At 43.2% G+C, this 26,951-nt stretch overlaps 1 protein-coding gene across 2 annotated transcripts; it reads right to left on the reverse strand.

Annotated features, from left to right (window-relative positions):
* Positions 1-26,505, reverse strand: TCEA1 (transcription elongation factor A1). Of its 2 annotated transcripts, none has more exons than XM_043879100.1 (10): positions 26,155-26,505; positions 16,224-16,286; positions 14,650-14,755; positions 9,396-9,483; positions 8,360-8,505; positions 7,187-7,243; positions 6,056-6,210; positions 3,816-3,962; positions 3,109-3,180; positions 1-1,531 (listed from the first exon to the last, which is right to left on the reverse strand). In XM_043879100.1, the coding sequence occupies exons 1-10, from the start codon at positions 26,215-26,217 to the stop codon at positions 1,523-1,525; spliced, it is 906 nt and encodes a 301-aa protein (XP_043735035.1). In that variant the 5' UTR covers positions 26,218-26,505; the 3' UTR covers positions 1-1,522. The 2 variants fall into 2 exon arrangements, with proteins under 2 accessions (XP_043735035.1, XP_043735036.1); XM_043879101.1 differs by having other exon boundaries at positions 8,360-8,502; positions 26,155-26,384.
* Positions 26,506-26,951: the final 446 nt, after the last annotated feature.

Raw genomic sequence — 26,951 nt, forward strand, 5'->3', positions numbered from 1 at the left:
TACATGTTTAATAACAAGAAACTTTATTGAATTACAAATTTAAAAATGGCTCACTTAGAAGTGGGACTATTTTATTCTCACACTCACTCTTTCAAAAATTCATGTTATTTTCCAAGTGATAAAAGGTTACTCTGTGACCTGACAAAGTGGAGGTGGGACGGCACCAGTGGCCAATTCTTACATGTGGGGTCTTCAGGTGGACTCCTGGAAGTTTTCTCTACTGCATCAAACTGACCTGCGGTGAGCAGTGGGGAAGGGGCGGTGGGGGTGGGGGCGTGCAAGCTGGTGCTGAAGTCTTTCCATAGGGGTGGGAAAGTGGAGATGGAGCAGGATGAGATGTGGTCCTCGTAACTGGGGACTCAAGATATGCGACAGCCAGTGTGAGATCATTCTTCCTTATTCCCAACCAAGCAGATGGCACACACTTAACTGCAAGGTCCGTCCCATAAACATGGGCCATGTTACAGCCCACGCACTTGTCTGTCCCTCAGCCTTACTCCTGTGTAACAGAGGCAGCAAGTCAGTCAGGACAGAAATGTACCCTGTCAGTCTCCATATGGAAAGACCACAGCTTAATGATCTCTATAAGCCTTAAAGTCCTCAGTCAGGACAGATTTCCAAATCAAAGTCAAGTCAGGAACTGTTCACAGGAACCACACTATTCTAAAATGCTAACATCTTCCTCCCAGTGTGTCTTCCTACAAAAGGAAAAATGGTCCAAACTTTCCACTCTTTGCCTGTCTGGGATTTATGAAAAGCATACCAAATTACAAGGGTGTTCTGAAAAACTAAAATACACTACAAAGTCAAACAGGTAAATAAACAACAAACCAAACTGATTTCAACAAAGTCAAGTCATATTTCCAAAAGCCAAAATCTATTAAGAACAAGTAATACACATGTACAAGAAATTACAAGAAATGAGGATCACAGTTAGTTACAAATGCAAAATAATATCTAATTATCCCAGACTTGTGAACAGAATAATTAAAATCAATTTCATATGCTAGTTCAAATATTATATACAATTTAGATAAGCTGGTCAAGTATTACTTGAATACACACCATGTCTGATAAACTTATAATTACACTGCCTCTTATCCTCTTTTAATATTTGTAGGTACATGCCAATATAGGAAAAAAAAATGTAATTTCCACTTGTGTGTTTACTGAGAAGAGTAACATTCTACTGTGTATGTTTCATATTGTAAAAAAGTTGTTATATTTTCTTTTAAGAAGAAAAAAAAAAGGTAAAAATTAACTGCCAAAAGTTTAATATCAACTTATAAAACTGAAAAAAAAAAGTTTTGAAACAGATACCATTATGTGGTCTCCCTACTGACCTGAAACTACAGAAGGCGTTTAAGAAAGGGACACTATGTCAAAACCAGAGACTAACCCAAGGGAGGCAAGTTACTTTAAAAATCTGATTTGCAGGAAAACTAGCTAGTTGACCTAGTCTTAAAGCTAATTACAAAATCCATCTTCTTAATGGTCCAGATGTTGTGCCAATGCTTCCAACTCAACAGAACTGTCAAAAAAGAGGAAATATTTTGTGAGACCTTTAAATACAGACAATGGGGTGTATCTCCTTGCCCTGTTCAACATAGCATACAACATGACACTGCTAAAGAAAGAAGCATTTTTGAAAAATATGCTGTATTTTCCAGACATGAACAATCACCTATATTGTGTTTGACTCTTCCAACTTAGGACTGCTAAGCATACATAAAGAAATAGTATCAAATATTTTCTTATTAAGCACTTCTCTCCATAATTCTTAGGTTAAAAAAATTAATTCCAAATTTGAACTTCCAGAGTAAGCCACCATAGGCATCAGCTTTCTACATTACACTGAATTTTCTTAAATCCAACAGGAACTATGTCAGCACTTTGCAGAAAACTGCCTGTATTCAATACAAACTGTTATATACCCAGTCTTCCTCCTCCTCATGATGCTAAACAAATCCAGGAGAGTGCTGGAAAAACCAGGTTTGCCCAACAGGATTGAATAGCATGAACATCCCTCCTGTAGACCAGTTAAAGAACCTGCCAGCTCTGGACAGGAGACACTGCTTCAAGCCATGAAGACACTGTCAGCACCATACCTCCAGGCCCAAGAACAGAATCTCTGTGTGTAACAAAATGGGCACTGGCCTCACACCTGGAACACTGCTAGAGCCCTCCTCCCACTGTCTTTTTTGTTCACTTCTGATCTCAGGAAATGCTTTAACCTCTGTGATTGTTTCAAAGTAAGGAAAAGTCTAAGGTAAGAATAATTTGAAAAGAAGCTTGTAGAATTTTCACACACACACACACACAACTAATCATAAATCGAAAGCATTTTGGGAGCATTAACAATGACCAAAGGCAGTTTTAAATTTATCATTTCTACTACTCAGCATGACCTGTAATATGGGTCTTATTTATATTTATCTGTGAGGATATTACAGTTCAGCAACAGTAAGGGGCAAAGGAGCCCAAAGCATGTCTGGCTCCAAAGCCCACCTTCCTCCCATGGGAGCCCCCAGTCACACGCTCCTAGTGTCCCCACTTCTGTTTTAGGTGTGATGTTTCTGTGACTCACAGAAATCACTGAAGAATGAATCATTCATGTAACATAATTTGCCTGTGTGGGGCTAATTTAGGAGAACACAGGCAACACAAAAAAAGGCTTTGTGAGCCTACCAGATCATGGCGGTACTCATCTGGATTTCCTAGAATAAACACTAAAACCAGTGGGCTGGATTTCAACGATGTACAATAGTTTTTCCAGAAAAAAAGTTTACGCAGACAATCATGCACACGTGCAGGTGTTCTGGAAGAAGCAGCATGGGAGCACCTGGGTGGACACAGGAGCTGCACCTCTAAGATCCAGCCTTGTGACTGCTGCGCCAAGACCCGGCGGGGGGCGGCGTGCGAAGTCACCGCTCTAGTTCTAGCAGGGCACCAGTGTGACCCACGGCAGACGCCAGCCTCGGCCTCCCCAGTGTGGGGCAGTGTGGGCATGGGACACAGCACAGCCCCCAGAGAAGGGCCGGGGGAACCACCCCAGGGAGAAGCCACCCCACAGAGCCGGGGGAACGGGAAACCCGCGGGGCGCCCCACCTTCCACCGGTTTCCACACTCGTTGCAGACGACAAACGTTGTCATGGGTTCATCAGCACTCCGCGTTTGTACCTATGGCAAAGTTGGGTGAAAAACACTGCTTTTCACAATACTACAGAAAATCCAACCTCAACCAGAATATCCTACATGAACTACAATGGTAGCACAATAAAATGTGTAACAGTCCAAAACAAGCTATTAATAAATTAGCGAAATAATAAGGAAAGAACACACATTTCCAAACAAAAGTCCTTGTCTTCTCATCTTTATCCCAGATAAGTGGGAAAATCATCTAAACTCACACATTATACTACTGATAAATGGCTAACAAATATGAAAAATTTTCATCATAACTAAGAAGCACAGAAATGCTAATTAAAAGAACTCTCAATTTTCTTACAAATTCGCAAAAACATAAAAATTACAAATACTTCATTCTGACAAAAACTGCCAAAACCTTTCTCAAAGTCAGACAGCAACAAGAGCCTTAAATACCCATCCGCTGTGACTGAGGAACTTGACATCTGCTCTAATATAAGACCGTAACTAGAAACACAAAGTTCTCTTGATATGTTTTGAGAGAGATCTCAAGTATAAGGATACATTCTTAATACTAACAAATCCAGCTAACTGAAAGTAAGTTGGTATTTGTCTTGTAACAGGAGCTGTAAGCCTCTAGTCTGAGTGAGCCTATAATAGCCACACACCTGTGTGTAGGTGCAGTTCTTCTTCTTACACTTGCCGCACGTGAACAAGTCCGTCTGGGTCCCACCCGTCTTGGCCATCTGATGCTCTCTGATGGCTTCTTTGGTCAAGTTTTTCCGCATCTCTTTGAGCTCATCACTAGCCATCTCCTGTCACAAGGACAGCAATACCACCCAGTTATAGGCACCTTCTATACACATGCATAAATGCTCCAAGAGTTTAACAGTAATAGGATTAAAATCAACTTTTAAAGTTTTGAAAGTGAAACATCATATTCTTCCTCAAAGGACTCATCAGTTTGCTTAATCTTACATTTCCCCAAACACTCTGAAGTCTATATGTGAAAACAGCATTTAATGCAATCCTATGGTGATGAGGGTATCCAGACCACGGTCTCTACTACTGCACCCACCTCCTCTGCCGGAAAAGGAACCAGGGCCCTCAGAGGAACGTCTGGTTCCAGTTTTGAGTCAAGAAATGCACAAGACAGGCAGGGTATCTCCTTATGCCAGGAAGCGGGGGAGCTGCCTGACCACTGTGAGCACATCACTGGACAGAGGGGCTACGTGACAGAGCTCCACTGACCAGACAGAGGATGATTTCTTCAGCCATCATGATAAATCATTGAAAAGACCAACCCCACTGGATAAATAAAGTCACAAGTCTGTGACGACACTTAAAAAAGTAGAGAACACACACATGCAAAAATGGCAACAAAAGCCCCCATTGGCGGTTAGTGGGGTGCCAACCACTCCTTCTGACAACTGTTAACCAAAGGGAAGAATTACACACTCACCTGCCTTTCCTATCCTAACCAACAGCCTTAAACTCAGGGCAAGTGCTCCTTTATCAAAGAAATCTAGCTAAGAAAGGTGAAAGGACTTTCAGAATTCTAGAAATCTCTGTTTTGCAACTCCTAATGGCAACACCAGTTCAGGCAAGGATCATCAGAGGGTGAACACGCAGATGAAAGGCCAGTGGAGAACCTCACAGAGAAGTGATGAGACTGTCCGTACAAATCCCTGATAAATTTCCACATCCGAAGAGGAGAACAAGATTCGTGTCTCCTGAGGTGATGCAGTATGAAGTAAGAAGGACCACTGATGAAGCATTTGTGCAGGGAAAGTTAACCTATACGTAATCTAAGCCTACAAAACTAGCTTCCAGTTCACAGAAAAGAATGGAGACAGAAAAGTTAGCATAATGAGGAAGAAACGGGCAATTCAGTGTGAGATACACAAGAGATAACCCAGTTTCTTCAATAGGTCAATGTCATGGAAGAAAAGGGGGCTGGAAAAGGAGACTTAACTATGTTCATACAGTCTTAAGAGACCAAGCTTAAGATGATATCTAGACTTCGGATCCTGATACAAAGTAAATGCGCAACCAGGAACATACAATGACTATAAACCAGATATTGGATACACCAAGGAATCATCATCATTAGACTTGCTGGATGCAGTGATGACAGTGTAGTTACATAAGAAGAATGTCAGATTTTTAGAGATTTCTCTCAAGGATAGAGAGGTGGAAAGATATAATGTCTGGAATTTGCTTGAAAATAATTCAGGGGAAAAGAAAGAAAATAAAGAAGGGATAGATGATAAACAAGTGGTGATGGGTAGATAGGACTTCATTACACTATGCTCTGTACCTTGTGAAAGTTTACAATTATTCTAATGAGGTTTTAAAAAATGAATCTTAAAAATATAACAGTTTTTATTATATAGAAAGATAAATTCACTTGGATGCTCAGTAAGACAGTGAGACTGTAGACACACTTCAGCTTATATCTATAAACAGTGACATCTAAAAACAGCAAACAATGAATTTCATTTTCTGCATCACTTTCTAAATAAATATAAGGATAGTCAATAAGATGTAGACAATCTTATAATATTTAACCAAGAAAAGAGCTTAGAGGTTACAAAGTCTGTTTGCAATTAGAGATTTAATTCTGATTATACATGAATCTATAATAAATAACATTTTTATTTTTGACAATAATTTAATAAGGCAACCACTCAGATAACGGTACAGTTATGAAAGGGACAAAGTACTGATGCTAACAGATTCAATCACCTTAAGTTCTTGTCTAGTATACTGTATATACTGTGTATAAAAGCATATTAGGATAGTTATTACATATGTAGTATTTATACAGTACTTCATAATTTAAACAGACTTTACACTTGACATCATGGAATACCATCACAGAAATGTTCTATTCAAATACACTCACCTCTGCTGTCATTCTAGCAAACAAGTCAGGAGGAATGTTCCCACACAGCACGTTTTTCCTTAAATTTGGATTTTTGGCATCCTTAAGATTTGATATCCTACTTCGTACTCTATTTTTGTATTTCATGTCTGTATTCCTTATTTCTTGATAGATAGGTACTAGGCCGTTAAAGAAAAAGGTTAAATTATAAAGGTCCTAAGATCATTTTTTTCCTATTCTGCTACGATAAGAATTTCTGAAATATTTATGCAGTATTTCCAATTCAGATTAAATTAATAAGGCACTATTTCTGCCTGATTTCCTGATCAGTCCTGGCAAAAAATAGTGATTGTATGCTATGTCATTTTATGCTAAGAATGAGCAATACTTTCTCAATGTTTAATGCCAAGTGACACAGATTAAAAGGGTTTAAAAATGTTAACTCAGGTATTCAATCTGAGTGAGAAAACTTTAGGAAAAGAGCTTGAACTTGTACATGCTTTCCCTGGTCCAAATCTGCATTCTGCCAAGGATCCTAAAAGCCTCAAAAAGACCACACAGCTCCCTGGAGGGCCTCCTGAGAGAAGACAGTTCACAGTGGCCTGGAGGTTCATCTCCTTCCGGCTCAGCAAGAAGCCAGGTTAGCATGTGGTTTTTCTCAATGGGACAGGCTCCAACAGGGGCCCAGCCCTAGGGCAGCCACCCCTCAGCCAGGACAGGCCCGTGGTACACTGTCATCTGTCACCAAACGGTCCCTGCTCCCCGGACCCATGTGTAAGACTCCCTCGACTCCACCAGAGCTCTTTCTGAGGCACCCAGTGTGAACGCACAGGACGACGAACTCAGGGGATTTCTATGCTTTGCTGAGGGCCCCCCCTCCACAAGGTGAGACCCCACTTTACACTTGCTAGCATGTGTCCATGAGAAGTTACAGTCTCAATTTGCAAGGTGGAAAAATAAAAACACTATCACTATTATGTGTCTTACTTTTGCATAACAGAAAAACAAGAATAACATGTTCAGACAGCCCTCCCCTTTCCCACCAAAACAATCAAGACAGAAACTGTAGAATAAGATTTTCTATTCTTTACAGGAATAAAAAATAATCTAGTGGATTCCTGACACCATTATGAATATACATGCAAAGGATATCTTCCTCGATCTGAGAACCCAATTCTTCCTCGTCAGCTCCAATGGCGATGTAGTCATCTAAACACAGACACAGAGAAGTGTCATGAATGAATGATTACAACATATTAAAAGAAAATTTCAGTACAGAGCCAATTAAACTGTATTCCTATTTCTTCAACCCCACTTGCCCTGTACAAAGAATCCTTTCAGTATAGCTTCCTTAGAATCTGGTCTCCTTTGTGACCCCTTCAGCTCCTCCTCTGGATTCACCTAGTGTCCACAGGGCTCCTGCATGGATGATGCCTTATCCCTCAGGAGTCGGGGAGTCATGAATCCAGCAGGCAACCCCTCATTGCACAACTCCAGAAATTCTGGCTACTCCCACAGAGAGCAGAGAAACTTATGCAAAGAACTGTCTTGTCTCCTTCCCGCCTCAGGCTTCCATGCAAAGAAACCATTCATTTCATCTGCCAATCACATATATGGACACATTCAGAAGACTACTAGGCAAATGTTCAAAGTGACAGAAGGAAACAAAAAGAAACTAGGAAGAAACAAGAAAACATATATAAAAAGATAGTAAAGGAATCAGAGTAAAGAAAAGGCAGAGTAAGATGAGAAATAGGTCATACTAACCAGGGCTCAGTATAATAGAAAAGGATGAAGTTTTAGTAGACAATAAATACATGTTCCTATATATGAAACTTTAAAGCCAAAATTTTACATAGGAATGAATAACTCCAAATTAAATTAAAGCTCCCATATATAAACCAAGATCTCTTTCCCTTTTAAAAAAAGTAGGAAACGAAATTATGAATATAAAACTTATTATATGTCATAGTAACATTTAACAACAGGACAATAATACAATATCATTAACTCTCAGTATGAGGGGGGGGATACTGAGTTTGCAGACTAAATGTGAGGGGAAAAAGGATTGTGAAAAAGAGTTTAAATAACTGTGACTCGGGGGAACATTCACCACAAGGAGGAACCTATTGTTTCTGAGAATCACATGTAATAAGCAGAGCCCTGGATGCCTGCGCCTTTCTGCTCTCAGTAGTGCCCGTCGCAACACCCTCTCCCTGGGCTGGGTGGTGGGGGGCAGCGACCATCGGGATTCCACCTGGAGGATGGCACAAGGTGGGCAGGGCAGCGGCGGCCTTGCTCAAAGGACTGAGCGGCGACACTTACCTCCCGTTCGTAGAGCAGCAGCGAGCATCTCCCTGCACTTTAACCGCACAGAATCTGAAGTGCTCGGCGCCCGAGGAAAAGATGAGACGTACGTGTCCCGGGCATTGGTCTCGTCCTTTCTGCTGCTCATGTTGCCGCTAGAGCTGCTAGAATATACACACACACACAGACACACAGAAAAAGAAGTCAGGAAAACTCTCTTAAAGTCAGTATCATTACCATTACTTTCTAAAAACAATAATTCTGGGCCTAAATAAATGAAATAGTATTCCAGTGACTCTTAAATGGAAAACAAAACAAAACACCTGCCTGTATATAGATTAAAAAGAAGTTAAAACTTTAGTAAAGATGAGACAAGTCTTATTTTTTTTAACCTTGATTCTCCTTTTAAACATTAAACAATATTTTTAATACAGAAAACACACATTACAGCTCAATACAGCACATGTGAAAAGACAGGATCTCAGTTACGAGCAGAGTGGGTAAGGGGAGGGCACAAAGGCTATGATCACTCTCAACCAAAACCAGAGAGAAAAATGCTGGCAAACCGTGCTCCAATCAGACAACCAGTGAGGTTTATACATGAGACACCGCTTCAGGATAAAAACCACATGTAGTCAAAAGTAGTCGTGAAAATACAAACATCTCATAATTTCTCCCTAAAAACATCAATACCATTGGGACAATTTAATAACTTTTCCAGTTGACCTAATCACTTCAACCACTCCTGATTAACTTCCTGTGTGAGATTCTTACTGAAATATTTTCTGACTGGTTTCAGTTAATTTTTGCCACAGTAAAGATCTCTGCCAATTAGTTCTGCCAAACTAATCCTGCCTTTCACTCCACGGACCTCACTTGCTGCTCTCTGCTGGCAGGTAGCCCTTGCCCTCACCCGTAACCCAGCCGACATCCACACACAGCCTGCATGGGCCCGGCGGCCACTCTGCAGGCCTTCTGAGGTCAGTCCTGTGTTTCCTGAAGCCTCCGTGACCCCTGTCTCCCAAAACACACGAGCTTCCGTGAAGTGAAATACCTTTCCTCTCTTGCTTCAGGGCTATTCTGTGACGTAACTGCAGTATCTTTTTTCTTTTCTTCAGAGTCTTTATCTGTTGATGGTCCATCTGAAAATTTATGAAATTCCTAAGTTTCAGCACTTGTTAAAACGAAACAAAAAACAGGACTACTGCATGTTATCAAGCTATTTATGCAAGCGAAAAAAAAAAAACCCAATAAAATCCTAAGCTTTTAACAAGTAAATGAAGTTTACGCAAGCTGTTCTATTAGCAAATGTACATGGAAAAAACACTGCACATTAAAAAATTTAAGTGCAAAGTATATATAACAATGTTGTTTTGACAATTTTTCATGAAGTAAAAAAATTTGAGGTGGTACTCAAAATACAAATAAATATTTCCTAGATAGTAAATAAAGATTTTCTACTTCAGGATTATTAGTTAGGCCTACTCAGCATCTCCTCTATCTTAAATAATCTGAAAACTAATACAGGTTATTAATACTAATAAAGCATAAGCTTTAAGACTTAAGGAAGTGAGTAATCAGACACGGAAAAATAAAGTACATAAAATAGGTTGGGCGAAGGCAACAGTTTAGCACTGGAAAGAAACATTCACGTTTATATCAATCAAAACAGCTTTGAAGCTGGGTTCAGAAATATTTGGACCCACTGTCTGAACTACCCCAGTTTGGTCTACCTTTTAATCCATACACAAGTCCTAGAGCTGCATGAATAACTCAGCTCTCCACTGCTCTCTGTACAGAACACGGAAGAACATTCACCCTTGAGGCAGGACTGCACAGGTAGCCCTAAGCTCCCATCTGAACACTCCATTCAGCTCCCAGCGGAGAAGGGGGTTTGAGTGTCCCCAGACGACGCTAACATGCCACTCTGGAAGGGACTGACTGACAGAGGATGGTCCCAACCACAACTCCAGAACTATCATGGGAATCCAGTCCTCATGACACATGTCAGTTCTCAGAGACCAACTGTACTGCCCCTTTTACTCTATGATTCCCTGGAAGGCCTGAAGATGCTATGGTATCATGAGGAAGAAAGCACGGATCAGCGATGACATTTCAGAACAGAGCAAGGATCAAGACATGTTCCCACAGCAACAGGGGGTAGAAGGCTTCAGAAAGGTGACATGATGCATTGTGTCTGACTCTCTGCATCCCCATGGACTGTATAGCCCACCAGGCTCCTCTGTCCATGGGATCCTCCAGGCAAGAATACTGGAGTGGGTTGCCGTTTCCTTCTCCAAGGGATCTTCCTGACCCTGGGATCAAGCCCAGGTATCCCACACTGCAGGCGGATTCTTCACCATCTGAGCCACCAGGGACAGGTAATACAATCAGGCAGTACCGTCTAACAAGGGCCAGTGGTGGTGGGGGAGCAGTAACGCTGCCATGGTGCACTGTACACTAGGGTGGCCCTCTGAGAAGGCAGGGCAGTAAGAGGCAGGAATGGTCGTAAAGACACTCCAACCTCTGAGCAGAGGGTGATGAGCCACGCAGCAGAGCCTGGCTCAGAGGGCTCAGATCACACCCTAGCTCGGCCGCTCAGCACCCCTCCTGCTGCTGCTGCTAAGTTGCTTTAGTCATGTCCAACTCTGTGTGACCCCACAGACGGCAGCCCACCAGGCTTCCCTGTCCCTGAGATTCTCTAGGCAAGAACACTGGAGTGGGTTGGCATTTCCTTCCCCAATGCATGAAAGTGAAAAGTCAAAGTGAAGTCACTCAGTCGTGTCCGACTCTTCGCGACCCCATGGACTGCAGCCCACCAGGCTCCTCCGTCCATGGGATTTTCCAGGCAAGAGTACTGGAGTGGGGTGCCATTGCCATCTCCGCAGCACCCCTCCTACTGCGCACAAACAAGGCACCTGATCTCTCAGTCCCTTGACTGCCTCAGCACACATGGGGGTTACAGCAGGCCCTCGACTGTCTCAGCACAATGGGGTTACAGCAGGCCCTCGACTGTCTCAGCACAATGGGGTTACAGCAGGCCCTCGACTGCCTCAGCACAATGGGGTGACAGCAGCCCCTCGACTGCCTCAGCACAATGGGGTTACAGCAGGCCCTCGACTGTCTCAGCACAATGGGGTTACAGCAGGCCCTCGACTGTCTCAGCACAATGGGGTTACAGCAGGCCCTCGACTGTCTCAGCACAATGGGGTGATAGCAGGCCCTCGACTGTCTCAGCACAATGGGGTTACAGCAGGCCCTCGACTGTCTCAGCACAATGGGGTGACAGCAGCCCCTCGACTGTCTCAGCACACATGGGGTTACAGCAGGCCCTCGACTGTCTCAGCACAATGGGGTGACAGCAGCCCCTCGACTGCCTCAGCACACATGGGGTTACAGCAGGCCCTCGACTGTCTCAGCACAATGGGGTGACAGCAGCCCCTCGACTGCCTCAGCACACATGAGGGTTACAGCAGGCCCTCGACTGCCTCAGCACACATGGGGGTTACAGCAGGCCCTCGACTGCCTCAGCACAATGGGGTGACAGCAGGCCCTCGACTGTCTCAGCACAATGGGGTTACAGCAGGCCCTCGACTGTCTCAGCACAATGGGGTTACAGCAGGCCCTCGACTGTCTCAGCACAATGGGGTGACAGCAGGCCCTCGACTGTCTCAGCACAATGGGGTGACAGCAGCCCCTCGACTGTCTCAGCACAATGGGGTGACAGCAGCCCCTCGACTGTCTCAGCACACATGGGGTTACAGCAGGCCCTCGACTGTCTCAGCACAATGGGGTTACAGCAGGCCCTCGACTGTCTCAGCACACATGGGGTTACAGCAGGCCCTCGACTGTCTCAGCACAATGGGGTGACAGCAGCCCCTCGACTGTCTCAGCACAATGGGGTGACAGCAGCCCCTCGACTGTCTCAGCACACATGGGGTTACAGCAGGCCCGACTGTCTCAGCACAATGGGGTGACAGCAGCCCCTCGACTGCCTCAGCACACATGGGGTTACAGCAGCCCCCCGACTGTCTCAGCACACATGGGGTGACAGCAGCCCCCCGACTGTCTCAGCACACATGGGGTGACAGCAGCCCCCCGACTGTCTCAGCACACATGGGGTTACAGCAGCTCCTCAACTGTCTCAGCACACATGGGGTTACAGCAGCTCCTCGACTGTCTCAGCACACATGGGGTTACAGCAGCTCCTCGACTGTCTCAGCACAATGGGGTTACAGCAGCTCCGAGCACGCGGGACAGTTGGGAGGACTAAGTGCATTAATACAGGCCCTCGCATGGTGTGTCTTAAGTTTTCAGAGCTGTGCTACCCAGAAGCAGTAGGAAATCTCCCAGAAATCTAGCTAACAACCTAAACGGCAATCCTTTCTGGCTTGGAATCTAATACAGGGTCATATATTTCATTAGTTTTCTTAAGGCTAAACTTTCTAAATTTCACAGGCTTTATAATTTTTGGTTACTAGTTTCCAACTTCTTATATGTAATAAGTGTTTTATTATTACTGCTGCTATCTATGAAGTTTTAAAAGCTTCACTTTTTTTATTTTCTCCTCCACATGAGGCTGGTAACTGCTCAGGAGATGGCTGGTTCCAGGGCTGGGATAGATAAGCCCAGCATGTTGCGTGGTGCCAGAAAGCAGGAAAGAGGTTAAAAAACAAACAAAAAAGCAAGGAGCCTGTCAAAGAGACACAGAAGCAAGTTTGAGGGGTGCCCGGCGGTCACAGCTGGGACAGTGTGAATATCAAAACAAATATGAGCAGGAATGGACTATAATCCATCATACAGAACAGGAACCTATGCGTCCACACTCACAACAGAAAAAGAACTGGGAGGCAAGATGAGGATTCTTATAGAATGATGATGTGTGAAAACTCAAAAAGTAGAAAAACTAGAAAATCATAATTTTGCAACTGTCACTGGAAAGAATGGTTTGGGCAATAACTGGGGGATATCAAATGGGGGTGGGGGAAGGTCTGACAGGGAGCACCATGGTTTCAGGGTCCTAAAGTGATTCCCACAGACCTCCTATTAGACATGAGGCGAAATCATCAGTGATGCAGTGTACACCTTGGCTGGGTCTCAGAAATAACACCATCCTATCTCTGTACACCACACCCCGGAAGGATACGACACACATGCGCGGTACCTCAACTGTCAACACTCAACCGGGTCTGATCATGAGAAAATGCCAGATACAGCCCAAACAGGGGACACGGCGGTCCAGTGGTTAGGACTCAGCACCTTCACTGCAGTGGGCCCAGATCCAGTCTCTGGTTGGGGAACTAAGAGCCTGCAACATGCACTGCGCAGACCAGAAACACACAAACCCCCCCCCCACAACAACAGAGGGCGGGGAGGAGGGGGGCATGTGTTCTTCAGAAGTCAATGTCCTAAAAGACATAAAAAAGCTTAAGGATGAGAAAAAAGCTGGAAAAGTAATTACTGGGACAACTGACAAAACTGGAACAAATGTGCACTGCAGATTAAGGTAACTGTACCAATGTTAAATTTCCTGAATTTCCTGTATTAGGATTACAGAAAACACACACTTAAGTTTTCAAGAGTAAATGAAGAAGAGAAATCCACCTATTCTCAAATAGTTTGGAAAAAATAAAGTGTATGCGTCAGGATATACATAAAGAGAAAAAAAGGAGAGAGACTATGACAAAAGAAACATGGCAAATACTAAAGATGAACGCCCTAGAAAAATGACACGTGAATTATTTTTATTATTTTTGAAAATTTTCTCTTAGAAATAGTTTTTTTCAAAAAGTGGGACACCTTCCCCTTGGGGAAAATTTTTCTTCTTAAAGAGGCAATCCAGGGGAGAAGGGAGGGAAGATGCATGGAGAGAATAACGGGGAAACTTAAGCACCATATGTAACATAAACAGGCAATGGGAATTTATTGTATGACTCAGGGAACTCAAACAGGGGCTCTGTGACAATCTAGAAGGGTGGGGTGGGGAGGGAGGGGACATGGGTCTACTGATGGCTGATTCTTATTGATGTATGACAGAAAGCAACAAAATTCTGTAAAGCAATTATCCTTCAATTAAAAAATAAAGTGGCAAAAAAAAAAAGAGGCAATCAAGTTGTAAGCATTAAAAAAAAAAAGAAAGTTAAATCTGACTAGCTTGAAAAGCAGATCCCTCAAGGAGGTCAGACTAAAGCCCCCTCCCAGATTATAAAGTACTGATTTCAAAACACCTATATTCATTAAAAGAAAAAAAAATTCAACAACTCAATGTTTGAATAAACCAGATCATAAATATATGTAAGGGAAGATACCTAATAACTTTTTCCAGGATTTGATGAGGGACTTTGCTAAAGATGTAACTTCTTCATCTGTGCTCTGCTTGCGAATAGCATTCACTGACATTCCAATTCTTGTGGACTGCAAGGCAACGACAAAAAAAATGTATACAAGCAATTTTATTTCAAGCAATTCATTGTTTGATTTTCTTGTTTTCCAAATGCCGCTTCATTTTAGAACAGAAAAAACATCAACTGTATGAATTCTTTTAGCAGTAGACTTAAGACACACACGTCAAGGGTCTCATCACTGAGATCTGCTGGCATGTTAACTCGCTACTGAAGAGAGGGTGGTCAAGTAGTAAAATGAAATCAGTCTCTCTCACAAGAGAACAGAACACAGAGTGTCTGTGTGTATACGCAAGGCAGGCAGATGCAACCATGGCCCACACACACACCCACTTTGCTTCTTCACGTTCTCCTGCACAGATTACTATGTACATCACGTGCTGCACCTTATAGAGAGGACATCTAAACAAATACTACCATCCACACAAGGTTAAACACCAGCACATAATCACAGATACTAAAAATGGACTTCACAGAATACAGACAACTTAACTTGAGGTGATATAAGTGCTCAGGGTCGTGCTGGGAGCACCCATATTCATCAGCCTTCCCAAGATCCTTTAAAATCAAGATCATCATCCCTATTTTTAAAGATAAGAGACTGGAAGTGTCAATAAATAACCTGGCTGGCATCACACCATTACTAAATGGCAAAACTGGGATTTTAATCCAGGTCTGTTGCCTCAAAATCTATGTTCTTTTCCCACACATCAACTGTCTTCAAACTGTGCTCAGAGAACATAAAGGCTCTGATGGCCAATTATGAATGATAAATAAAAAATGGTGACTTAATTAGTAAGTTCAGGTTGTCAGTAGACAATCTCTCAAAATATGGTTATGGAAGAAATAAAATAACAAAAGGAACTGTTAGCGAGATACAAAAGGGAGCCCCTGCTATAAACTTTAAAGCTGAGAAATAAATGGATCCTTAAGATTTCCTTTTAAATTACTCAATGTACTCAACAAAGAGATTTGGGGCAGCTGTTGAAGAATCTAGAATATGTGTCTGACTGGACTGCCCTGTGTTGTCTCTCGGAGAGTGGAGCATGGCGGAGGAAGTTTCCACAGCAGACACACACAAGGGACTCACCACCCTAAAACCCCAAGGTGGTTTGAGATCAGCATTTGGGGGATGTTTTCCCCACAGAAAGTGGTTTCTTTCTTGTAGAAGATAGTATGTTCTAAGAACTTTTTTCAGTGAAGAAAAACTGTTAGAACTTTAGAATGCTTTAGAACTTCTCTAAAGCACTGCCTTCTCAGCTGGTGGGGCATGCACTTGAATGCAGAAGCAGGCAACATTTTACTATGATGGTAACTCAGCAGATTACTAATTTATGTTACCATCTTTAAAAAAAACAAAAATAAGTTAATAATGTTTTACACTATAAGAGGAAAATACAAAAAACTTATATTGGTATTGAAGATGTTTCAGTATTTTATGACAATTACCTAGTCAAAAATTATGACATGTTAGCACATACCTGTAATAGTTCCAGGGTCATGGGAATATTCTTAAGCTCCTTCAGTAAATCCAATGCTCCAGCCTATAAAATAAAATAATTTCAAACTAAATTCTCCAGAGAGTAAAGCAAAGACTAACCAGAGATTTAAAAGTATATTTTCCTATCCATAATTCACTGAGAGTCATTTATTCATGTGAGGAGAATGGTATATAGAGATATAGATACATAGACGAAAGAGGAGAAAAAGAGAGAGGAAAGTTTTCCAAACAGGCTGCAACTCACTAGAGGATCATAAAATCCATTTGCTGGGTTGTTAACCAGCACCTACGTGTTGTCTTGTGAAAGGTTACTTTCAGTAGTATTTGTTTATGTGTCCCAACTAGAAGTATGCACTGTTTCTCACTGTGGTGGTACAATACCCCCAGACTTCCATGCAGGGCAATTAGCTATGGAAGCAGGAGTGGGAGAGTGGTGGTTGTGGGGGCACCGCTTCTCTAGAATTCTCACCATGCCTCTGCACCTCACAGCTCAGACTCAAGGACACTGCTGTCTACCTGGTTCTTGCATGGTAAGAAGCAAATTCTGAAAGGAAATCCAGAAGTGAGATCTCTGTTAAGCTCGCAGGCCCATCTTCTGCCAGGGCTCTGATTCCCATCTAGAATCAAAGGCTCCCATGCAGCTGATGAGGATGAGACTTAATACTGATGCTAAGGGGGCTGGAATTACATGAGAAGCAACAGTGCCACCTACAGCTTGGGGCCAACGTTCCAACGTGATACTCATTCAACCAACCACATTTCAATTCAGTTCAGTTCATCTAATACATTTAACTTAATCAATCATATTTCATTTAGTCTAACAGTGACTTAATATACTATATTTGGACAGATCATCATTCAATATACCACTAATAAAAAAAACTATTAAAACTATCATAAACTTTTCTTATCACTTCTTTTTTTTACTTTTGCAGTTCCTTTAGACTTGGAATTTTTGTCATATTACCTTTCACATATAGAAAAATATAATCAAAACTGGCTAAGGTGGTGGTTCTAAAACTATTTTGCAGACTCTAACACTTATGAATTACCTATTGACTCAGATTCAATAATATCTGATTTTAGCCCACAAAAAGCTGTGTCAAAACACTAGTAACACAACATTTCACAAAAGAATCCATAAAAGAGCTCCGAGCTCTGAGCCATCAGCTCTCTGCAGGCACCAGGGTGGGCTCTGGATGTGTGAGCCTGCTGCCTTTACCCCACTGCTCTTCTCCCACTGGCTTCTTGGGGGGCCAAGAGCACCCCACTACTCTCAGATTTCTTTCCAAGTCACTGACACCTGCTCCGCAATGTCAATGCTGGGCTGGATGTTCTGTCTGTGAAAGTACACCTCAACAGCCATCCAGCCAGCAACACATGTAACTCATTCTGCTTTCTGAAATGTTAAAATATGAAAACTAGGCACTCCACGAACTAGTGAAACACAGCACACCCTGGGAAAACAGAAAGCCCAGAGCACGGAACAAGCATGGAACCTCATGGTATCACTGTATTTCTTAAGTCTAAAATCAAGCAAAGGTTTCTAGCCAGATAATTCTTCCATTTAAAGTTGACAGATGTGGCCCTGGAGAATAAAGCAGTATTAACTTTTCTTCTGGCAACAGACACATCCTTTTAATTTAACCCAGAACCTCCTAGCTAAAAACAAGTTCAATAGAAATTATGAAACAGGTCATTATAAAGGATTTTTAAGGATCCACCTCTTAAGAGATTCCTCCTGATCATAAATTCTATAATTTCTTTTTATTTAGAGGCAATTAAAAATAGAAAAACATTAGAGTTGTTAAAAAATAAAACACTGACTTTAAATTTACTGTTAATCAAGAATTTTTATATGCATGCCATTTTTGTGAGCAAGTGTCTTCAATCCTCTATCTGCAAATCCCCAAACCAAAATCCTTTAAAAACCAAAAGATTTCCCATAAATTTTCAATAAACTCATTTGGCAGTAACAGCTAATCTCGACAGATGTACAGAGCTATTTAGTTCTATTTATCCTACTTAATGTGTGAATGTTACATTTCACTATAGAAATGCCAATGTCTGATTACCGGAACTGCCCAGCTCTCACTGACGATACTATGAAATATGTATCGTCATATGATGTTTGTACTATACCAATATCTTTATAAAACTGAAAAATTTGTATAAAAATTTTGTATAAACTTGTACAAATTTTGAAAATTTTGTATAAAACTGAAAAATATGTATCATCATACGATGTTTGTACTATACCAATATCTTTATAAAACTGAAAAATTTGGAATTCTCAAATACGTTAAATAAAGACTCTGAAGATTCTGATTATGAGACTGTTTGCCTGTATCCTTATCTACTGTAGATATTTTTCTTCTACTCACGTCTCTGTGGTCTTTTTGAACAATTTCTGACCTAGGATCAATTAAAAGTGAAGAAAATCACAATTAAGAGTTCCTTAAAAAGCAGGGTCTCCTTAGGTTTACATAAAGCTTGGTTGCATATAAAGTTGATTCTTCTAACACATCAGCAATGTGGCTTAAGGTCTAGGCTGTTTTTCAAGCAGAAGGAAGCAACAGATTTGCATTAATTTCATCACACTCTCCTTTTTCACTCGGATCTCTTTGGTGAGACTGGGGTTAGAGATATAGGCTATGGAAGGAAGGAAAAGTTAAATAACACTTATGGGATAAATTTCTCAGAATTACAGTGTGTTCCAATCAAATAAGATGAGTAGTTCAATCAAGGTTCTTTAGGAAATAAGCAACTATTAATATGATGATCTGGATGGGTGAAAAGGGCAAAAAAGAGATGATCATATTTTTTTTTAATCATATGTTAATTCAGTGACAAAAACTTTTTTGAGGGTTACCATGTGTCAAGCACTGCATACAGTATCTCATTTCATCTTTACAAGGAACCCTATGGAAGTAGGAATCCTATTATTCCCATTTTACAGATGAGGAAATTAAACTTTTTTGAGGGTTACTATGTGCCAAGCACAGCATATAGTATCTCATTTCATCTTTACAATGAATCCTATGGAAGCAGGAATCTTATTATCCCCATTTTACAGATGAGGAAATTAAAGCCCAGAAAAGTTAAGAAACTTGCACAAGGTCACATGATTACTAACCAGAAAAAGTGAGATTTACCCCATTCTGTCAAACGATATACTGCCCCTTAACAAACACCCATTTACACCACATGCCAAGCTCTCTGCTGTGCTGAGGACACAGCAATGGGCAAAAGAGAAACCCTTTCTGACCTCAGGAAATCCAAAAATAAGCAGAAATCTTTGAGCCTCCACTTCAAACCCTCAATTAAACAAGAAAAAAAACCAAAACCCTGAATTCAGAGAAGGTAAGTAATTTGCCTGAGGCGACACTGATGGGTACTGCAAAGGGACAAGAGCCCAGTTTCCTGGCCTTACATCACTGCTCTGTCCATTCTGTAGCCCCACCCTTGCGGCAGTTCTGCTCTGTGTGAGCTCCAGCCAACAGCACTACTAACCAGTCCCTAATCATCACCTGCCTCTAAAGGTCAAGTCTATTCGATTGCAGCATCTCCTACAGACAATGATGCAAGAGAAAGAAAGAGTCTGCCTCAATTTCCAGAGTCAAATTTAGTTCACAGTACTGGCTAAAAGATAAACAGCTACAGACTACTTTATTACAGCCTTGGTACTCCTACCTGTCATCAGAGAGAAGTGCTTTATAAAACATGATGAGAACCCAGTACATATGAGACTGTACAGGATCCAAACAGCCTTGTTCAAGGAAGAGGGAAGGAGCAACAAAGAACACACATGTCTATGGCAGATCTAGATTAAAGTCCAGGCTCTGTTATCAGATCTTGGGCATGTTACTTTGCTTTTTCAAGCTTCAGCTTCTTCATGTGAAGATAAGCATATTACACTAAACTTCAGTTAAGATGATCAAATGAGGTAATATAACACATAAAAAGTATCAAATTAGAGTCCCTGACATATAAGAGATGGTTGGCAAGATACAAAATTTATACATAAATTCAACTTTATAAAAATTAAAAGCTTTGGGGGATTCCCTGGTGGTTCAGTGGTTAAGATTCAGTGCTTTCATGGAGTGGCCTGGGTTCAGTCCTTGGTTGGGGAATTAAGGTCCTGCAAGTCACACAGTGCAGTCAGAAAAACAAAAGTTTTTATCTTTCAGAAGACACTATCAAGAGAGTGAAACAACAGCCCACAAAATGAGAGACAATATATGCAAATCCTATCTCGGATAAGGATCTAGTGTTCAGAATTTAAAGAACTCTCACAACTTAGTAATACAAGCACTCAATTTAAAAAATGGGCAAAGAATCTGAACAGACATTTCTCCAATACACAAGGGCACCAAGTACTGAAAAATGTTCATCATTAGTCATCAGAAAAATGCAAATCACCACAATGAGATACCACTTCATACTCACTACGAAGGCTGTAATCAAAAAGCCGTAATAACAAGTACTGATGAAGATGAGGTGAAATTTGAACCCTCACACTACTGGTGAGAATGCAGAATAGTACAACTTTGGAAAACCGTCTGGCAGTTCCTCCAAAGGCTAGATAGATACAATTATCAGATGACCTGGCAGTTCTACTCCTACAGAAATGCACACACCCGACAGAAATTAAAATGTATGTCCACACCAAGACTTGATCAAGAATGCTCTTAGAATATTAATAATAGTAAAAAAGTGGAAAATGACCAAATGCCCATCAAACTATAAATAAACAAAATGTGGTAATTCCATCAGAATAAAGGGATGCTACTCAACAACACAATGGAACATAATATTGACATGCTGTTACAAAGACGAACTTGGAAAACACCAAGCGAAAGAAATCAAAGGCCACTTATTAAATGATTCCATTTACACGAAAAGCTCAGAATAAGCAAATCAAGAGAGAAAGGACGTAGATTAGTGGTTGGGGGGAGACATGGTGACTATGTAAGGGGCTATTTGACAGATAGTTTCCACCTGGAGTGATGAAAACGTTTTAAAATTAGACAGTGGTGATAGCTGTACGAATCTGAGAACATATTAAAAACCCCTGAATTGACTTTAAAGGGTGGACTGTACTGTACAGCCGTACAGAGCTGTTACAAAAGATGCTGTAGTCATTCTAAATTCTGACTTATGCTAATTAATCCAACCCTGATATGGAAACCAGTTTTTTTTCTTTTTCCAGCCCAGGTAAGACTAAGACTTAGAAATGTACTTATTTCAGGTATCCCTGCACCTAGGAAAGTCTAACATCTAATTTCAGTTTCTCTCTTTGAATAAATTTCAAATTAAATATTCTACTCAGCCCTGAGCCTTCAGTGAAGAAAAAAAATAAACAAATCTCAACATCACTCATTAAATGTGTCCATGAACTTGAAAATTTTAAGTTCTCACTTGATTCCTCTAAGTCTGGTGTTACAAATCCTTTACAAAGATAAACCAGAAGATTTTTTTCAGTTCAGTTCAGTCGCTCAGTCGTGTCCGTTCTTTGCGACCCCATGGACTGCAGCATGCCAGGCCTCCCTGTCCATCACCAACTCCTGGAGTTTACCCAAACTCATGTCCATTGAGTCGGTGATGCCATCCAACCATCTCATCCTCTGTTGTCCCCTTCTTCTCCCACCTTCAATTTTTCCCAGCATCAGGGTCTTTTCCAATGAGTCAGCTCTTCGCATCAGGTGGCCAAAGTATTGCAGTTTCAGCTTCAACATTAGTCCTTCATATCCTAGGCACTGCCAAGAGTTTTATATTCATCTAATCTTTACTAAATTATATCCAATTTACTACCAAAAAACATTTTAGACGCTAACAGCTAAAGTTTAGAAGAGTCAGAATTTGAACCAAGATTAGGAGACAGACTTGTTTACTGACGTTAAGTCAAAATGGCAAGAAAAAAAAAATCTATGTAAAAAATTGCTAATATCTGAAAATTTGGAACTAATTCATGTGATTCATCATGGCCTCAAAGCGCGCCCTATTTAAGATTAAGTGCACACACGGGGCAACATTCTGGGTAGCACCAGGGTCAGGATATTGTGGGGATGTTCAGAGAAACCTGTCTGCCCCACAACAGCAAACACCCTGGTTGCCCAATGTACCCAGACAAGGTTCATGATCCAGATCTTCTAGAGAGATGTTTGGAGTGGTAGATGCTTGAACAGAGTGGTACTGGCTTTGACACAAAACAGATTCAGATTACACCTTCATTTGGCCACTCTGTAGCTATTAGACTTGAGAATTCACTCAAGAGCCTAAATACTTAATTTCCTCATTTTTATTTTTTTAAATATATTTTTATTTATTTATTTTTTGGCTGCACTGCATGGCATGTAGGATCTTCAGTTCAGTTATTCAGTCGTGTCCGACTCTTTGCGACCCCATGAACCGCAGCACACCAGGCCTCCCTGTCCATCACCAACTCCCGGAGTCTACCCAAACCCATGTCCATCAAGTCGATAATGCCATCCAACCATCTCATCCTCTGTCATCCCCTTCTCCTGCCCTCAATCTTTCCCAGCATCAGGGTCTTTTCCAATGAGTCAGTTCTTCACATCAGGTGGCCAAGTATTGGAGTTTCAGCTTCAACATCAGTCCTTCCAATGAACACCCAGGACTGATCTCCTTTAGGATGGACTGGTTGGATCTCCTTGCAGTCCAAGGGACTCTCAAGAGTCTTCTCCAACACCACAGTCGTAGGATCTTAGATCCCCAAAAGGGATCAAACTCATGGAGTCTTAGCCACTGAACTGACAGGGAAGCCCAATTTCCTCATTTTTAGAATAGAGATTAAGACTTAGCTCAGTAAACTGTCTGAGGAATAAATCAGAAGAATTCCTAGCTCAGAGTAATAGCTCAATAAATGGAAGCAGTTTTTATTATTACTTAAAAGTGACACCTATGATTTTTACTGTGATAGTAAAGCACTATCTAACAACGGCATTTAAACTTCAATTCAGAGGACAACTATTATTTTTCCAGCAAAGTTCACTTTTTCATAGTATAAAAACAGTATAAAAAATAGCTTGTAGTGAAAATCTGGAAGCCACACACACGAAAAAGAGAAACAAACCTATCATAAAGAGAAACAAATCTATCATAATCCTCCAATTCCCCAGAACAGCTTCTGTTAAATTACTGAACAACTTAAAAAGCCTTCACGGGCTGCTGCTGGGCCGAGAGGGAGAGTCATTTAGACTGTTTTCCTTTCTCTATTTCATTTGCCTATCTGAATTTCTGTAACACAGACAGGAAAAGAGAGAAGGAAAAAAGTAAAAGAGCCAGTCAATTTTACCTTTCTTTGGTGGGGGCGGGGGGGGGGGGGGGAGCAAGGTTTTATATTGGTTAAGTTTTATACTACTAGAAAAATAGAAGATTTGAGAAGAAAAATGAGACTTGAGGCTTATTTGTGGTACTTCTCATTCTCCTATTGAAGCATTATGTCTTTATAATTTGAGAACTGCAGATAAGCAACTGGTCTTCTCAATACTTGCTCACTAGGAAAGTCCTCAGTTTTAGGAAACATCTATTACAAGGAAAGGAAACAAACACAAGCATCACTAGATGATTAAAGGATACACTATATGGCCCAAGTTAGAGAAAAAAATTATCCAACTAACAGCCTTTTCCCCTAGGTTACGCTTCTATTGTGGGAGTCTAGCGTTCCCTAGGCAGAGAAAAAAACTTGCCAGTTTAAGCAAAATAACAGAAATGTCCAGCCAATGAAATATCGAGAATTCATCACTTGCACCGAGCAATGAATGGCCTGTACCAATAGAAAAAACAAATAGCAAAGGCAACTGTCTAGAACAGAAAACAAACAGGAAATACTTTAAAAGCCTAAAATTGCAAATGCAGATTAACAGTCTATGAAATCACATGCTAGGCAATGCACCTGTGAAAGGAAAAGAGGAAGAGACTAAGTTTGAAGCCTGAAGAATTCGGTGTTTAAGGTTGCTTCCTGCTCTGGCATGCAGTCCAGCAGAACACTCAGCTCCTGGCTTAATCCACAGTGTACACTTCATGGAAGCTGGGAACTACTTGGCCTGACTTGGTTTCTTACTCTGTAAAATGGATGCAGCACAGTTTTGTCTGGAGTCCCAAAATGCTGCTGCATAGATGAAACACTTTGTAAAGTGTTTTCTCTAAGTGCTGTAAAACCAGAGCATCCCTTTCCTCTCTCCAGTTAGTCTGAGAATTCAGTTTAGCTGAAAAATGACAGCTTTGCAGTGAAGGACAGGGAAGCCTGGCCTGCTTAAGTCCATGGGATTGCAAAGATTGGACACGACTGAGCGACTGAACGACAGACAGCTCTGAAGCAAGGGATTCAAAGTGGCACAGGCAGGTGGACAGAAATGCAGGAACTGGGACATCTCATACAAATCACAAGAGGACACGTCCACATAAACACTTTATTCGTGACAGAAAACGCTGCTGGCATCAACAGTAAAGCACCCAGAGAGGCAAACCCGCCCAGCAGCGCACACTCGTCACGGTGTGTGCCTTAGACGGAGCCCTTCTGCACTCTACTGCCTGAGGAGATCCACTTTTTAAAAAAAAAAAGTTTAGCAGCTTGCCAAACACACCGGCATCGTTTACCTTTTTAATTGCTAAACAAACATGGAGGACAGTTGAGATAATAGAGGGCATGTTTAGCCCTTAAAAAAAAAAAAAAAAAGATCCGGGAATTTCACGTTTTGCTTTATCAGCTTCGTGTCTCAAGCAGATCACAAACCGCTGTTTGAAGTTCTCTCGTTTTTAGCCAATGAGCCCGGAAAAAGAGAACGGGTTCTTTCAAACGGCGAGGGCTGTCTGTACTCTTGGGCTAAGCCAGCGAGGCTCGGCCACCGTCAAGTTTACAGTGAGAACGCCTCGATCAAGTTCACCCAACTGCACCGGCCCCAGGGGCCTCGACGCTCAGAGCGGGCCCTCGACCGCGGGATGGAGCCCCCCACCCACGAAACCCTCTGCCCGGGATGTGGGACAGGACACCCCCTCGCTACCAAAACCCTCTGCCAAGAACACGGGATAGGACTCCCGCCCTGGGACCCGTTCCCCGGGACGTGGGACAGGACACCCCCCAGGATCCCCAGGACCCCACCCCAGAGCCCCCTCCCCGCGAGGCGGGACAGAACGCCCCTCCCTCCCAAGACCCCTCTCAAGGACGTGGATAGGACTCCCGTCCCGTGACCCCCTCCCCAGGATGTAGGATAGAACATTCCACTCCACCAGAACCCTCTCCCAAGAACGCGGGATAGGACTCCGCCCCGGGACCCCTCCCCAGGATGCGGGACAAGACACCTCCCCAGGACCCCTCTCTCCAGGGCCCCCTCCCCGCAATGCGGGACAGGACACCGCTCCCAAGACCCCCTCCCAAGGACGAGAGTTAGGACTCCCGTCCCAGGACCTCCTCCCCAGGATGTAGGACAGGACACCCTACTCCATCAGGACCCTCTCCCAAGAACGCGGGATAGGACTCCCGCCCCGGGACCCGTCCCCAGGAGGCGGGACAAGACACCTCCCCAGGACCCCTCATCCAGGGCCCCCTCCCCGCGATGCGGGACAGGACACCGTTCCCAAGACCCCATCCCAAGGACGTGGGTTAGGACTCCCGCCCCGGGACCCCCTCCCCGCGACTTTGGACAGGACTCGCCCCCAAGGCCTCCCCTACCAAGGACGCTGGCCAGGACCCCTCCCCCGGGACCTTCTCCTCAGGACGCGGGCCAGGACTCCCTCGAGGGCCCCTGCTCCAGGACGAGGCCTCGCCGGCGTCGCGCAGGGAGGGCGGGCGGCGCGGGCCGCGAGCCCCGTCAGGCCGCCGGGCTCCCGCGTCCGGTCCCCGCCCGCCGCCCGACCTCGCTCCGGCCCGCGCCGCCCGACGCGCTCACCGCGTTCTTCTTCTGCACCATCTTGTCCATTTTCTTGGCAATGCGGATCACCTCGTCCTCCATGGCTCCGGCGGGCCTGCCCCGCGCCCGGCCGTATGGGACGGGAAGTGCGCGAAGCTGGCCGGCGGTGGGCGAGCCCAGGCGTCTGCGAGGCGCCTCAGCAGGCCGGGCCCAGACGCTTCCTCACCCACCGAGCCGGCGGCAGCGGCGGCGGCGGCGGCGGCGGCGCTCCTCCCCCGCAGGCAGAGCCAATCGAGCGGCGCGCGCGCAGAGCAGGCGTCACCAATCGACAGCGACAAGCTGGGCTACAGGCCCGCCAGGCTGCACAGCTTCGCCGGCTGTCGTGAAAGTGGGCGGGCTGCGCGACCGAGCTTCGAGCGCGCGCCCTGCGGCCCCGCCCCCAGCCCTCCCCACTGCGGTCCCCTGGTACCCGCGTGCCCCTGGTCTGCTGGTCTCCCGTCCACGAGCCGTGGCGCCTGCAGAGACCCCCGCCCGGGGTCCCCCAGCCCCGGCGGCTTTGGAGGATGGAACGTGGTGAGAACCTCAGCTTTTTCCCCGCCGTCGACCGCTGCCTGGAAATTGGATTTTCTATTCCCCTCAATAGATCGTTGTATCGTAAGGATGTGGCCGTTGTAAGAGTTTCCTCTTTAAAGCCGTTTGTAAACGCCGTGAGGACGGGGACCCAATCTTGTTTTGTTTCCTGACTTAGAATGTTGGACGCTGTACCTTGAATATAGTAGAATAATTGTTGACAGCAACGTTCTCATCAAGGAAATTGATGAAGGCGTTTCACCTGC

The sequence above is a fragment of the Cervus elaphus genome, chromosome 21 (assembly GCF_910594005.1).
Source record: "Cervus elaphus chromosome 21, mCerEla1.1, whole genome shotgun sequence".
NCBI lineage: Eukaryota > Metazoa > Chordata > Mammalia > Artiodactyla > Cervidae > Cervus > Cervus elaphus.

Excerpts from the sequence above, each read along its gene's own strand:
- TCEA1 (XM_043879100.1), bottom strand. The coding sequence starts at position 26,217 with ATGGAGGACGAGGTGATCCGCATTGCCAAGAAAATGGACAAGATGGTG. Across the intron at positions 9,484-14,649 it reads ATCCTGGAAAAAGTTATTAG|ATGGACCATCAACAGATAAA; the intron begins GTATCTTCCCTT and ends ATAAATTTTCAG. Across the intron at positions 7,244-8,359 it reads TGCTGCTCTACGAACGGGAG|ATGACTACATCGCCATTGGA; the intron begins GTAAGTGTCGCC and ends GTCTGTGTTTAG.